The 14,634-nt window shown below is 40.4% G+C and overlaps 1 protein-coding gene across 4 annotated transcripts in view; it reads left to right on the top strand.

The window, feature by feature from the left end:
* The window catches only part of LOC106566941 (mitochondrial carrier homolog 1), a 38,595-nt gene that overhangs the window by 8,020 nt on the left and 15,941 nt on the right, over positions 1-14,634 (top strand). For all 4 annotated transcript variants that reach the window (XM_014135605.2, XM_045693344.1, XM_014135607.2 and 1 more), the window contains exons 6-7: positions 10,170-10,221; positions 10,561-10,620. In XM_014135605.2, the coding sequence (XP_013991080.1) occupies positions 10,170-10,221; positions 10,561-10,620 (112 nt within the window). The remainder of the gene's footprint in view (positions 1-10,169; positions 10,222-10,560; positions 10,621-14,634) is intronic.

Here is a 14,634-nt window from a genome sequence, read left to right on the forward strand (position 1 = left end):
AGTTACTGAAAGAATTATAGATACACTTCTCCTTAATGCAACTGCTGTGTCAGATTTTAAAATAGCTTTACGGCGAAAGCACATTTTTTTAATATTCTGAGTACAGAGCTCAGCCATCAAAGCAAGCTATACAGTTACCCGCCAAGTTCTGGAGTTAACTAAACTCAGAATTAGTATTATAAATCTTCCCTTACCTTTGCTGATCTTCGTCGGAATGCACTCCCAGGACTCCCACTTCCACAAGAAATGTTATTTTTGTTCGAAATACTCCATATTTATGCGTTCAGATCACTAATCCAAAGGCATAACGCACCAGCATAAAACCAGAGACAAAAAGTCAAATGGTTCCATTACCGTTCGTAGAAACATGTCAAACGATGTTTACAATCAATCCTTAGGGTCTTTTTAACATAAAACTTCGATAATATTCCAACCGGACAATAGCGTATTCATTACAGAGGAAAAAGAAGGTGTGGCGCGTCAATGTGCCTGCGCAGTAAACAACTCACTGGTCCCAGGCAGTCCACTGATTGACTGAGCTCCTATTCTCTGCCCAGTAACAGTAGAAGGATGAAACAAGTTTCTAAAGGCTGTTGACAGCCAATGGAAGCCTTAGGAAGTGCAAAATGACCCCACAGACACTGTAGTTTCGATAGGAATTAGATAGAAAAACTACAAGTCACTTCCTGGTTGGATTTTTTTCTCAGGTTTTTGCCTGCCATATGAGTTCTGTTATACTCACAGACATCATTCAAACAGATTTAGAAACGTTAGTGTTTTCTATCCAAATCTACTAATAATATGCATATCCTACCTTCTAGGCCCAAGAAGCAGGCAGTTTAATTTGGGCACGTATTCATCTGAATTTCTGAATACTGCCCCCTATCCCAAAAAAGATAAAGCCCTTTTGTGGGGAGAAAGTAATTCTGATTGGCTGGCCCTAGCTCCCCACTGGGTGGGCCCATGGCTGCCCAGTTATTTGAAATCCATAGATTTGGGCCTAATTTCAATTGACTGATTTCATTCTATGAATTGAAACTCAGTAAAATCTTTGAAATTGTTGCATGTTGTGTTTTATATTTTTGCTCAGTGTAACTGCAATAAGTGTCACTGAACTAGGAAGCTCTGAATTGAGTGGCATGTGTGCTATCTTTTGTGTAAATAGAGGCGCTACTCTGTCCCAAAATGTTAAATAGAATTTTATGGGAAAGCCATCCACTCCTGATGCTTTTCTCCACCCGAATGTTTTAACAGTGTATCATATTTTTTTTTGGGGGGGGGGATCTCTGTTTTTAGTGATTTTATTTATTTTTTAAATATATTTTTGTCTGCTGATAATTGCTTCAGCTTGTTGAGTCTAAAGGCTGTAGGATCAGTACAACTTTTGTTTAATTGGGAGTTGTATAGATTTTCATAGTAGCTTTTAAAAATGTTATTCATTGCGTTGTTTCTAATTAATGCATTTGTACCTTTTTAAAATTATAACTGGTTTGGTGGGTTTTCATTTTGTGAGGGCTGTGAGATGTTTACCAGGTTTATATGCCGTTAAGTAGTATGCTTTATTTGAGTTTAACCTGTAGTTGTTGTCTCTCTTCAAAAGTAAAATATCATATTCCTGCTTAAGTTCAGAAATTGTATTTTCTTCTTGACATTTTTTCTTTTTTTTTCTTACGTTTTCATTTCTAACTCAGATTTAACTTTTGCCGAGTATAAGATTATTATTCCCCTAATCTATGCCTTAAAAGCATCCCAAATTATATCGGGGGGTGGCTTTCCTCTGTCCTGTGTCAGTGGTCACCAAACTTTTCTGAGTCAAAATGCAAGCCAAGATCTACCGCTCAGATTTTTTTTAAACATGACTTAAAAAACGTAAGCCTATGCAACATTAACCAGTTGAAGAGTTCTGTAGCAATGAGGTTTGTGCAGTATGCCCAATACACTATCACTGCGTATAGGCTATGCTTGAATTGCACTGCCAATGTTTTTCTCAGACCTTTTAGAAATTATATTAAAACATTTTTTAGGTATATGATCACACAGGTAATGGATCATGTGTTGTATTATTTGAGGCACAGCTGAGTGACCATAATACTTTTTACTGGTCTGAGGGGAGGGCGGGAGAGAGCAGAGGTGAGGCTGCCTCTCACCCGACTCAACGTCCCTCCACTCTCCCTCCCTCCACTGAGAAAAGGGGACACAACTGATGGCAAAACTGAAGTCGTACTGCATTTCTGCCTCACGCTCCAATTCATGTTACTCCTATGACCAGAGAAAGTGAAATATTCCTTGATATTAAAAAAGACTCAAGCCGCTAATAACAACACAAGCTTATTGGAACTCTTTGCTATACTCATTCATTGCAGCTGCAGTGCTGTTTTTTGTCTGGGTGGAAGTAAGGAGAATGCACATTTTATGGCTTAAGTGTTGTCAGTGCTGAATAACAACTTGAACTTACTCAACAAAAAAAACAGCAGCTCGTTGCTGTATTTGTTGAGTCTCTCTAGTCATGGTTTTAAAAGTTTAGAAATCTCCCAGTATCAACTTTGCTGTTCGTTTTGGCTCGAGAAAGCTCAGATCACCGTGTCTGCACAGTTATCTGATTGACCAGTTGTAGGCCTATAGGTGCACTTGATTTGCTAACTGGACCTGCCGTGTAGGCGGAGTTCTACCTTCAGACACATGAAATTGTTGAAAATGGGAACACTGCCTTCCCGGCACTAGGGCTGCTGAATCAAGTGCAGCTACTGCCAAAAGCGCGAAACAAATAAAATATGAATGCAAGGCTTTATCGTTGTTTTTTTTTATTTTTTATGTTTGGTGATCGACTAGGAATGCCTTGGTGTCCACTGCTCCATGTCTACATTTGTAATGGTAAAGGTTTTTTATTTTTCCATTTGTGTATTTAATACATTTCGGTTCTTGAAGAGGCACTCTGTTCATTCTCCATATTCTGTCACTACGTGTATTTTTCTGTTGGTGTAATTAAGCATGATACTGGAGAATGATCTGATATCACTATGTGATATCTATTTTTGGAAATAAAAATGTTGTCAATTCTTGGATGGCTTTTCTTACTTTGAGAAAAAAGGAATAGTCTTTTGTATTTGGGAATAGTAATTTCCAGGTGTCCTGTAAAATTATTTGTAGAGATTACAATTTTCAGCCTATGGAGGTTCCTTGAATTTGCCTTTTTTTTGTTGCTACGTCTGTCAATCTTATCGAATGTATAATTTATGTCGCCTGCTAAATAGTTCCTGTCTGGATTTGATCTAATATAGCTTGAATTCTATATTATAAACACCAGATTTGCCCCTGGTCAAATATTCAATGAAATCAAAGTGTATTTTTCACCATGTAAGGTACAATGGTCTAAAAACCTGTTTTTGCCTTGTCGTTATGAGGTATTGTGTGTAGATTGATGAGGGGGGAAAAAATATTTAAAACATTTTTGAATAACGCTGTAATGTAACAAAATGTGGAAAAGTCAAGGGGTCTGAATTCTTTCTGAATGCACTGTATTTTACATTAGTTATCTTGTTTTTAGTCCCTTCCTTCCGCTCCGCTCAACCCCTCCCAGCTATCTCTGAACACCATCCAGTTTTGATTTCTTATTTGCCATATATTTTCAATGGTGCTGTGATGTTTCACAAAAGTTCTGAACCTTTCTATTGCAATAGTTTCTACAGATTATAAGTTAGATACTTTTAGCAAAAAAAAGAATAACAACAAAAATATCCAGAAAAACGCATGTCAAAAATGTTATAAATTGATTTGCATTTTAATGAGGGAAATAAGTATTTGACCCCTCTGCAAAACATGACTTAGTACTTGGTGGCAAAACCCTTGTTGGCAATCAGAGGTCAGACGTTTCTTGTAGTTGGCCACCAGGTTTGCACACATCTCAGGAGGGATTTTGTCCCACTCCTCTTTGCAGATCTTCTCCAAGTCTTTAAGGTTTCGAGGCTGACGTTTGGCAACTCGAACCTTCAGCTCCCTCCACAGATTTTCTATGAGATTAAGGTCTGGAGACTGGCTAGGCCACTCCAGGACCTTAATGTGCTTCTTCTTGAGCCACTCCTTTGTTGCCTTGGCCGTGTGTTTTTGGTCATTGTCATGCTGGAATACCCATCCACGACCCATTTTCAATGCCCTGGCTGAGGGAAGGTTGTTCTCACCCAAGATTTGACGGTACATGACCCCGTCCATCGTCCCTTTGATGCGGTGAAGTTGTCCTGTCCCCTTAGCAGAAAAACACCCCCAAAGCATAATGTTTCCACCTGGGGATGGTGTTCTTGGGGTCATAGGCAGCATTCATCCTCCTCCAAACACGGCGAGTTGAGTTGATGCCAAAGAGCTCCATTTTGGTCTCATCTGCCCATAACACTTTCACCCAGTTGTCCTCTGAATCATTCAGATGTTCATTGGCAAACTTCAGACGGGCATGTATATGTGCTTTCTTGAGCAGGGGGACCTTGCGGGCGCTGCAGGATTTCAGTCCTTCACGGCGTAGTGTGTTACCAATTGTTTTCTTGGTGACTATGGTCCCAGCTGCCTTGAGATCATTGACAAGATCCTCCCGTGTAGTTCTGGGCTGACTCCTCACCGTTCTCATGATCATTGCAACTCCACGAGGTGAGATCTTGCATGGAGCCCCAGGCCGAGGGACAGTTCTTTTGTGTTTCTTCTATTTGCGAATAATCGCACCAACTGTTGTCACCTCATCACCAAGCTGCTTGGCGATGGTCTTGTAGCCCATTCCAGCCTTGTCTAGGTCTACAATCTTGTTCCTGACATCCTTGGAGAGCTCTTTGGTTTTGGCCATGGTGGAGAGTTTGGAATCTGATTGATTGCTTCTGTGGACAGGTGTCTTTTATACAGGTAACAAACTTAGATTAGGAGCACTCCCTTTAAGAGTGTGCTCCTAATCTCAGCTCGTTACCTGTATAAAAGACACCTGGGAGCCAGAAATCTTTCTGATTGAGAGGGGGTCAAATACTTATTTCCCTCATTAAAATGCAAATCAATTTATAACATTTTTGACATGTTTTTCTGGATTTATTTGTTGTTATTCTGTCTCCCACTGTTCAAATAAACGTACCATTTAAAATTATAGACTGATCATGTCTTTTGTCAGTGGGCAAACGTGCAAAATCAGCAGGGGATCAAATACTTTTTTCCGTCACTGTATGTCCCTCTAACTGCCCTGAATGCCTCTGCTGATTCTACAGCTATCTTATATAGTAATCATCTGCCTATGAACCAGATTTATACTGTTAGCACGGTGTGCCCTAGGAGGAAGTCCACTATGTGCAGCTCACCGTGCACTATTGCCACTCCTATTTGCCATATTTTCAATTGAAGCCTACTAGAAAGTGTGTGCACCCAGGCTTGGAGGGAAGCAAAAGTAATTCCGCTACCTAAGAATAGTAAGGCTCCCTTTTTTTACTTTCTCAAATAGCCGAACAATCAGCCTGTTACCAACCCTTAGTAAACTTTTGGAAAAAATTGTTTGACCAGATACAATGCTATTTTACAGTAAACAAATTGACAGCAAACTTTCAGCATGTTTATAGGGAAGGACATTCAACAAGCACAGCACTTGCACAAGTGACTGATGATTGCCAGAGAGAAATTGATGATACAAAGATTGTGGGGGTGTTTTGTTAGACTTCAGTGCGGCTTTTGACTTTATCAATCATAGTCTGCTACAGGAAAAACGTATGCTTTACACCGACTGCTATGTTGTGGATAACGAGTTACCTGTCTAACAGAACACAGCCTCTCCAACGTAAAAAAAGGGTAAAATCAGGAATTCCCCAGGGCAGCTGTCTAGGCTCCTTTTTTCAGTCATTACTAATGACATGCCACTGGCTTTGAGAAAAGACACTATACATATCAGCTACTACAGCGACTGAAATGACTGCAACACTTAACAAAGAGCTGCAGTTAGTTACAGAGTGGGTGGCAAGGAATAAGTTAGTCCTAAATATTTCTAAAACTAAAAACATTGTATTTGGGACAAATCCTTCACTAAACCTCAACTAAATCTTGTAATAAATATTGTGGAAATTGAGCAAGTTGAGGTGACTAAACTGCTTGGAGTAACCCTGGATTGTAAACTGTCTTGGTCAAAACATATTGATACAACAGTAACTAAGATGGGGAGAAGTCTGTCCGTAATAAAGCGCTGCTCTACCTTCTTAATAGCACTATCAACAAGGCAGGACCTACAGGCCCTAGTTTTGTCACACCTGGACTGCTGATCAGGTGCCACAAAAAGGGACTTAGGAAAATTGCAATTAGCTCTGAACAGGGCAGCACTGCTGGCATTGGATGTACACAGAGAGCTAAAATTAATAATATGCATGTCAATCTCTCCTGGCTCAAAGTGGAGAAGAAATGTACTTCATTACTACTTGTATTTATGAGAGGTTGAATGCACCAAGCTGTCTGTTTGAACTACTGGCGCACATCTCGGACACCCATGCATACCCCACAAGACATGCCACAAGAGATCTCTTCACAGTCCCCAAGTCCAGAACAGACTTTGGGAGGCGCACAGTACTACATAGAGCCATGACTACATGGAACTCTATTCCACATCAAGTAACTGATGCAAGCAGTAAAATTAGATTAAAAAAAACAAACAGATACAAATAAACCTTACGGAACAGCAGGGACTGTGAGGCAACACAAACACAGGCACGGTCACATGCATACACATACATGATAACATACGCAGTATACACACACGCACACATGGATTTTGTACTTTAGATATGTGGGTAGTGGTGGGGTAGGGGCCTGAGGGCACACAGTGTGTTGTGAATGCCTTCATTTTGCTGGACCCCAGGAAGAGTAGATCCTGCGTTGGCAGCAGATAATGGGGATCCATGATAAATACAAATACAAATCACACATCGTTGCTATTTGCATAGTTAGCCTCAGGCAAATGTTGCAATTCTTTAGCCATTCCTGAACTTGCTACCAAAAACAAGCTACATATGCACCAAAAAAATGATCTAATGATTGTCTCTTTGCAGCAAAATCTGTCGAACTGGGATGGTTGTATCCCCCATATACAGTATATAACATTCTATTGGTTGCAATAATTATAATAATTGAGTTTTGAATCCGGTGTTGTGTATCAGTTCATAAACCATGTGCATAGAATCGGTACATCGAATCTCTTCCCAACTATTTTGCAATCTATATGGCACAGCTGTCATTTTTCTGGTTCTTAAATGAAACTGGTATACTTTTTTATTCCTAACAATTTTCTTTAACCAATTTTGGTCGTTAATGAGGATCGGACCGTTTTTCAGTCTCCGCCTAAAATGACATTCCCAAATCTAACTGCCTGTAGCTCAGGACCTGAAGCAAGGATATGCATATTCTTGATACCATTTGAAAGGAAACACTGAAGTTTGTGGAAATGTGAAATTAACCCAGTTCCTACGTTTGAATATACAAATTAATTTTATCAAACAAAACTATGCTACATTTTATCTCTGCGACCCTCAGGATGACAAATTAGAGCAAGATTACTGAATGTAACTACATTATTTACCTCCAGAGGTGAATGTTTTGTTGTTGTGCACTTTCCTCAAACAATAGCATGGTATTTTTTCACTGTAATAGCTACTGTAAATTGGACAGCACAGTTAGATTAACAATTTAAGCTTTCTGCACATATAAGACATGTCTAAGTCCTTACAACGACATTCTAGTCACATTAGTGCACCCAAGCAACAACCGTCCTGGTGTAGAGACACCGATCCCGTAGAGGTTAATGCAACAGACAAGTTCTTAACTTTTTGCCTCTTCCATTTTTTGCGGCAATGCTGCAATTAGTTGGCAGTGGTGTAAAGTACTTAAGTAAAAAATACTTTAAAGTACTACCGAAGTGTTTTTTGGGGGTTATCTGTACTTTACTTTACTATTTATATTTTTTACTATTTATATTTTTTACAAATTGTATTTTTACTTCACTACATTCCTAAAGATAATAATGTACTTTTTACTCCATACATTTTTCTTGAAACACAAAAGTACTCGTTACATTTTGAATGGCTAGCATGACAGGAAAATGGTCCAGTTCACGCACTTATCAAGAGAACATCCCTGCTCGTCCCTATTGCCTCTGATCTGGCAGACTCACTAAACACAAATGCTTTGTTTGTGTTTAGTCTCTGTGCCCAAGGAAGCGAAGGTAACCTGCCTAAATGATTACCACCCGTAGCACTCACGTCGGTAGCCATGAAGGGCTTTGAAAGGCTGGTTATGGCTCACATCAACAGCATCCTCCTGGATACCCTAGACCCACTTCAATTTGCTTACCGCCCCAACAGATCCGCGGGTGACTCATTCTCAATCGCGCTTCACACTTCCCTTTCCCACCTGGACAAAAGGAACACCTATGTGAGAATGCTGTTCATTGATTACAGCTCAGTGTTCAACAACATAGTGCCCACGAAGCTAATCACTAAGCTAAGGACCCTGGGACTAAACACCTCCCTCTGCAACTGGATCCTGGACTTCCTGATGGGCTGCCCCCAGGTAGTAAGGGTAGGCAACAACACGTCTGGCACGCTGATCCTCAACACTGGGGCCCTTCAGGGGTGTGTACTTAGTCCCCTCCTGTACTCCCTGCTCACCCACGACTGCGTGGCCAAACATGACTCCAACGCCATCATTAAGTTTGCTGACGACACAATCACCGACAACTTTAAGACAGCCTATATGGAGGAGGTCAGAGAATTGGCAGTGTGGTGCCAGGACAACAACCTCTCCCTCAATGTGAGCAAGACAAAGGAGCTGATTGTGGACTACAGGAAAAGGAGGGCTGAACACGCCCCCATTAACATCGACGGGGCTGTAGTGGAGCGGGTCGAGAGTTTCAAGTTCCTTGGTGTCCACATTACCAACGAACTATCATGGTCCAAACACACCAAGACAGTTGTGAAGAGTGCACAACAACACATTTTCCCCCTCAGGAGACTGAGAAGACTTGGCATGGGTCCCCAGATCCTCAAAAGGTTATACTGCTGCCAAATCGAGAGCATCCTGACTGGTTGCATCACTGCCTGGTATGGCAACTGCTCGGCCTCCGACTGCAAGGCACTACAGAGGGCAGTGCGCACGGCCCAGGGGCCAAGCTTCCTGCCATCCAGGACCTCTATACCAGGCGGTGTCAGAGGAAAGCCCTAAAAATTGTTAAAGACTCCAGCCACCCGAGTCATAGACTGTTTTCTCTGCTAACGCACGGCAAGTGGTACCGGAGCTCCAAGTCTAGGTTCTAGAGAATTCTAAACCGTTTCTACCCCCAAGCCATAAGACTCCTGAACATCTAATCAAATCGCTACCCGGACTATTTGCATTGCCCCCCCCTCTCTCTTTTACACCGCTGCTACTCTCTGTTGTCACCATCTATGCATAGTCACTTTAATAACTACCTACATGTACATACTACCTCAACTAACCTGTGCCCCCGCACATTGACTCTACCGGCACACCCCTGTATATAGTCTTGCTATTGTTATTTTACTGCAGCTCTTTAATTACTTGTTACTTTTATTTCTTGTTCTTATCCATATATTTTTTAAACTGCATTGTTGGTTAGAGCCTGTAAGTAAACATTTCACTGTAAGGTCTACCCCTCTTGTATTCGGCGCATGTGACTAATACAATTTGATTTGATTGGTTCGCTGTTGTACATAAGTGATCACTCACTCTCTCCCAGTTGCTTGGGGGTGTATTGATTTTAGAGGCTTCATTTAAACTTTGTTGTCTCGTTTCTACATATAACCACATTTTTGTCAGTACAAAACAGAGCTACTCACTCCCCATCTGTCCTATCGGTACACACCTGCTCCTCCTTTTATGGTTATTAAATCAGTAGTTTCTCATAACAGCGTTTCCACTGCAGTTGTCTCATAATTAATTCAGATATTTTGCTGACAAATTTGCCGTTTCCATCAGGCCTGCCTTGAGTTTTTTTCTAATTCATCCGCATGAATTGGTTGGATGGAAACCTGGTTAGTGTAGCTTTCTAGTAACAGTTAAGATTTGCTGGTCTCATTCATTTGTTAGCTCTCAGCTTTGGTTTCTTTGTGATGTCCTGCAGATAACACTGTTTGCTCCCCTGATGTTGTTGTCCTGTTTTTCAGTGATCTCAGTGCGATGCATGGCTCAGTTTGTGGGGAGAGAAGTCAAGTACAGGTAAGGTGTGACATACCTCAGCATACCTCAGTTTCTCAGTGTGTCATGAGTGTCATGTTAGTTCATCTAACACTTGGCATGAATGTCATAATCGACAAGAAAGTGTCCATTTCATTACTGCAACTTCATGACTCCATTGACAGTGACATGGTACAATACAGAATGTTTATGCAAAAATTCTTAGCGGTCTACATTAGTTGAAGTAATAGAATGGATAGCAAAGTTTAATTAGAGGCACTCAGAGGTTCTAAACATGTAGTTGTAAAAGATTAACACTTGGGTGATTTGTGTTTAATTTGAAGTTTTCATCTTGGTTTCCTCTGGGATTGACTTTGACAGGGGGCTGTTCAGCAGCATCACCAAAATCTTCAACGATGAGGGCGTTGGGGGATTCTTTGTGTAAGTAATGTTTTTTTTAATTCCATTTTGTAAAGTAATTTAATTTCTTATTAGTCAGACTTTGTAAGTAGGAGAAGTGAGACATTCTTTGTCATTAAGTGTAATTCTTACTGACATCACCCTAATGGTAGTGTGAATCTCCTAGTTTGTGTAGCACAGTGGTCACCAACCTTTTCTGAGTCAAGATCACTTTCTGAGTAAAAATGCAAGCTGAGATCTACCGCTCTGATATTTTATTAACATATTTTATTAAATGTAAGCCTATGCAACATTAACCAATTCAAAACAGTACTGTAGCAATGGGGTTTGTGCAGTAAGCTATAGGCCCAATACATTATCACGGCATACTGGCTTTGCTTGAATTTACCTGCCAATGCGTTGTTGTTCGGGACATTTTTTTAAATGATATTTCAAAATTTGAGGTAGGCTATATGATCACACCGGTAATAGATCCATTGTTGTATTACTTGTGAGGCACAGCTGAGTGAGCATACATTTAAATCATTTGCTTTTTATTTTACTGGGCTGATGGTGCCTGTATCTGATGGTCAGCAGAGGGAGAGAGCAGCAGACTGAGGGTCCGTCTCTCAACATCCCTCCGCTCTCCCTTTCCTCCACTGACACTGACCAAAAAGGGACACCGTCTTCCAGTTGATGGCGAAACTCGAGTTACACCACATTATTTCTGCCTCATGCACAAATTCATGTTGTTACTCCTATGAACAGAGAAAGTGAAATATTCCTTGATATTAAAAAAGACCCAAGCTGCTAATAATAACAACAACGCAAGCATATTGATTCGCTTCCCTACTCGTTCATTACTGCTGCAGTGCTTGTTGTAGTGCTGAGTGGAAATAGGAAGAACGCGCATTTTATGGCTTATAATAGTGTTGAATACTGTCGTGTCTTTGGCTATGCCGGATTAAGTGATATGACATGCTAACTTATAAAATGATTTCTCTGTAATTAATATTACCTGATTAAGCTAATCATGTAAATGTAATTAACTAGAAAGTCGGGGCACCACGGAAGAACGTTTATAGAGCCGTTATCTTCCGAATAAACTATTAAAATACTTTGTAATATTTTACATCGATAGCAGTCAATATTAACCCTTGTTTTATTTTCAGTCTCATAATGAAAGTTGTAAGTTCTTGGCTATCTTCACGAACCCTGGCTAACAAGTTGAATCAGCAATACAAAATTGGGTTTAATTATTTATTTACTAAATACCTAACTAATCACACAGAATTACAAATACACAGAATACAATGATGTCATACAGAAAACGTCCCGGTAGACGGAACAGATATGACGGCTGGTTACACAAAGGAAAGGGGGTTGGGCTTGAATGAAAGAGCGGGAAGATTTAGGAACAGAGAAACAGCAGCTATGCTATCGTAAATACATTATCTTATGCATTCTAAATTACCGCCCATTTGGAAAAGGAAAATGCAATAAATATTTACTCTGAGCTGCGCTTCGGTAGATTGGTCGTAGATGCTGGCCGGGTTGGCCAACAGATCTCCCTGTTACTCGGAAGAATGTCTCTGGTGGTCAATTGGATACGTGGTGGTATCTTCGTCCGTCTGTTAGACTGGATCCGTCGTCCGTCCTTCCCTAGCCCACGTTACAGCGGCCGCTGCTAACTCAACGGCTAGGAAGTAGCACTTCTGTAGTGAATAAGCTCAAAGTTCATACCAGTTCATACCATAGCTCACGCCGAGGTTGGCTTAGTTGACATGTGTGTCCTTCTAACGTAGAGGCTGCAGACCTCCCGTACTGGAACAATCTGGTTATCTTTTCGTCAAAGGATTATATAGTAGAGAGGGGGAGGGAGGTGTTTCATCGTTTATAACCGCTGTCTCTTCACAGGGTTGGGCCACTGATCGAGCAGGGCACTTTCCTTATGAAAACCCAATTCTCTCGTTTGGAAGCTAAAATTACATTTCATCTCCTAACAAACATTTTCAATATCAAACATTTCAATTGCATAACAATTCCATGTGACTCTGATTACTAGAGGGTGGATACTTTCCCAGGTACAGTTTATGTCGTCCTGTCATCAATCATAATGTCTCAGATGACAACTGAAATGAAATCCATACTCATTACGTTATCAAGCATATTTCCAACTGGTTTTATTAACAAAATATGGTTCCTTTTCCCCATTTGTTTGATGTTCCCAGACTCTCTATATTTAACACAGGCTATTCACGTCCTTCAGTAGATTCAGAGAGGGGAAGAGAGAAAGGTATTTATGGGGGGGGGGGGGTCATAAACCTTACCCACAGGCCAACGTCATGACAATACAAAGTAGTGACAATGCCGAGTAAGAACTTAAACATAAACTCACTCATAAAAACAGCAGCTCTTTGTTGACAGCTGTATTCGTTGACAGTCTGTCTCTAGTCATGGTTTTAAACGTTTTGAAATCTCACAGTATCAATTTTGCCGGAGCTTTCTTTTATGCCTGCTACGTTACTGCAGACTCGGTCATCTGAGCAATCTGATTGGCCAGCGGTGGCATAGTGCACTTGATTTCCTCTCCAGGCCCACCGGTAAGGCAGAGTTTGTACCTTCAGACACATGAAACGGCAACAGTTTGCTGAATTGGCTGCACCTACCACCAACAGCCCGGGACTAATAAAAAAAAAAATAGGAACACAAGGCTTTATCGTTTAGTTTTTTACAGAAATGTTTGGCGATCGACTAGAATTGCCTTGGAGATCGACAAGTTGGTGACCACTGGTGTAGCACTATAGGTGAGGGACATTATTATCCTTTGTATTAGGGCTGGGACCTCTCGATACGATATTATGACGATACTTAGGTGCCAATTCTATATGTATTGCTATTTGATACTGCGATTTTTATTGCGATTTGATGTTCCAAACATATATTGCTCACTATGGGCCCGATCCCAACTTAGGAATTGATGCCTTCCCTATACTCACCTTTCCTACACACTTCTCAGAATTTGGTATTCAGACTCTCCTTTTTCAGCCGCGTAACGCGCTCTGCAGGTGTGGCTACCTTGCGCGCTCTCAATACATTTCATTCAACTGCTAGTTGAAGTTTTCATTCAATGGGGTTTTGAGAACATTTATCTTAAGCCATTGCTTTTAATACGATGTACCTTTTAATTAGAATTTTGTCAACAGACTCCGTAGAATACATTGAGAGAACGCGGTCAGAATATAGGGATCAATGAAAGAAAGCCATCTATGCGTATTCGTTTCAGCACGCACTGGCAGATTTAAAAATACTCTGATCTTGTAGATTATTTAGGCACATTTTAGGGTTAGTAAAGTTTTTTTTTTTAAATACAGTGGTTTGATTCATCCTGAAAGTTGTCATATTCAAGTTCAATTCATAAAATATTGGAAGGTGGGAAAAAGTGTTCAGTAGGGGTTGAACTATAATCCTATAAATCCACCCTAATTCTCACTAATCATGTGTCGTGTCTTTGGCTATGCCGGATTAAGTGATATGACATCCTAACTTATAAAATGATTTCTCTGTAATTAATATTACCTGATTAAGCTAATCATGTAAATGTAATTAACTAGAAAGTCGGGGCACCACGGAAGAACGTTTATAGAGCCGTTATCTTCCGAATAAACTCTTAAAATACTTTGTAATATTTTACATCGATAGCAGTCAATATTAACCCTTGTTTTATTTTCAGTCTCATAATGAAAGTTGTAAATTCTTGGTTATCTTCACGAACCCTGGCTAACAAGTTGAATCAGCAATACAAAATTGGGTTTAATTATTTATTTACTAAATACCTAACTAATCACACAGAATTACAAATACACAGAATACAATGATGTCATACAGAAAACGTCCCGGTAGACGGAACAGATATGACGGCTGGTTACACAAAGGAAAGGGGGTTGGGCTTGAATGAAAGAGCGGGAAGATTTAGGAACAGAGAAACAGCAGCTATGCTATCGTAAATACACTATCTTATGCATTCTAAATTACCGCCCATTTGGAAAAGGAAAA

Source organism: Salmo salar, chromosome ssa13 (assembly GCF_905237065.1).
Source record: "Salmo salar chromosome ssa13, Ssal_v3.1, whole genome shotgun sequence".
In the NCBI taxonomy this organism is placed as follows: domain Eukaryota; kingdom Metazoa; phylum Chordata; class Actinopteri; order Salmoniformes; family Salmonidae; genus Salmo; species Salmo salar.